The sequence below is a fragment of the Pundamilia nyererei genome, unplaced genomic scaffold (assembly GCF_000239375.1).
Source record: "Pundamilia nyererei isolate P.nyererei 1_Seehausen unplaced genomic scaffold, PunNye1.0 scaffold00106, whole genome shotgun sequence".
NCBI classification, from domain to species: domain Eukaryota; kingdom Metazoa; phylum Chordata; class Actinopteri; order Cichliformes; family Cichlidae; genus Pundamilia; species Pundamilia nyererei.
In genome coordinates this window covers 1,715,950-1,717,585 of record NW_005187507.1, presented here as the reverse complement: position 1 = coordinate 1,717,585, position 1,636 = coordinate 1,715,950, and the positions used below count along the sequence as shown (strand labels likewise).

Below are 1,636 nucleotides of genomic sequence, written 5' to 3'. Positions count from 1 at the left end.
AGAATATATAATTAAATATAATTAATATTTGAAATGCATATTTCAGACTGAAGTAGTTTTATAATAGTCATTAAAGTGGAATAAATATTCCTATGTAATAATTTTACAGTATTTTTTGGAGGGGTGAAGTTTTTTTGTCATTAGGGTAAAATGTGTTAGGATTTTTAAGGCTCTTCCAAGGGTTAAACTTTTTTTTTAAATTATTAAACAGATATTGTCCCATTGATAATTTGTGGGCTCGCACGGTCACACAGTGGTTAGCACTCTGTCCTGAGTTCAATTCCAATATCAGACCAGGGAGGTGTCTGTGTGGAGTTTGCATGTTCTCCCCGTGTTTTTGTGTGTTCCCTTTGGATTCCTCCCACAGCCCAAAGACATGCAGTTAGTGGGGTGATTCTTAATTGCCCATAGATACAGACAACCATTTGGTTTTGTGGTAGCCCTGCGACAGACTGGTGACCTGTCCAGGATGTACCCTGCCTCTTGCCAAAATTTAAATTTTTTAGTGATCACACTTGTCAATTTGCAGGTCATCAGTGACACTGTCGCACAATTACATCAGTTTACGCTTGCCATTATGGTGTTACCAAACCCTGCAACATTCCCCTGAAAGATCAGTCAGCACTCAGAGAAGAGTACAGGTGTCATCACACAGAGATGATAAAGAAAACATAACTGGGTAACTTCAGTTGTAAAAAATAACTTGCTCAAGTAAAAGCCTTTCGTCTGCTGCAATTTGTAACTTTCTGTAGCTTTTCTTGTTTGTACTTTTCTGCTCAGTAATGCATTTAAAATAAGTGTGAAGACCAGCAACCTCATTAAACCGAAAAATACTCTACTCCAGAACAAAAAAAAACAAAAACATACTACAGCAGCATGACTTGGCACACTATCCCCTGCTGTGGTGGAAACTTTACAACAGCTTGTTGAAAAACGCATTCAGACTGATACTCATCTTTCACAAGAGGAATTATGTGGAATGTGATATGTGTATTAGAGAGAAGAGGTTGGTAGGTGACTGTCATTTCTACGTACATCGCTGAACTCGAGAGGGAGGTTTTCTGTGGGCTGAAGCTCTGCCGCACTCAGGTACATGTCTTTGCTCATAGGGGTGAACTCCTCCTGTGGCGGAGCCTCCTGCTCGGGCTGGTACATGGGCGGAGGCAGGGTGAGGTGCAGCGGGCAGCGGGGGTCGTCTGACTGACCCATGTGCACAGTACGATCACATGGAACATCTTTTAACCCTGGACACATTTTAAAAAGGATCTGGTTGCTGTCCTGGTAGATATCTGAACATGTGGCTGTCAAGGAAAATTTGATTATCCAAAAAAAAAAAAGATAAGAAAAGAGAGAGAATACCAAAAAACTAATTAAAGGGTAAGAGTTGCGGAGAATTAATGGCAAGCTGCACTGATGCTTCTCTGGAGGCCCTCTGTTGTCCAACACTTGCACCAATTTCTAATTGGCTTTCAAATGTCACCCATCAGCATCCAGCACCTACAGTCGGCCCATTTTCATTCTCTAACACCATTTCATTGTAAGTATATGACAGTGAGACAACTGCCTTCAAAAATCATGGTTTGTATTCATCTGGATTTCTCAAATCTTGTGCCTGATTAAAAAAACAAAAAAAAAA

The 1,636-nt window shown here is 40.3% G+C and overlaps 1 protein-coding gene across 1 annotated transcript in view; it reads right to left on the bottom strand.

Moving 5' to 3' along the window:
- Positions 1-978: 978 nt before the first annotated feature.
- The window catches only part of kansl2 (KAT8 regulatory NSL complex subunit 2), a 10,043-nt gene continuing 9,385 nt past the window's right edge, over positions 979-1,636 (bottom strand). The window contains exon 8 of the mRNA XM_005741068.2: positions 979-1,289. Coding sequence (XP_005741125.1) covers positions 994-1,289 — 296 coding nt within the window. The 3' untranslated portion in view covers positions 979-993. The remainder of the gene's footprint in view (positions 1,290-1,636) is intronic.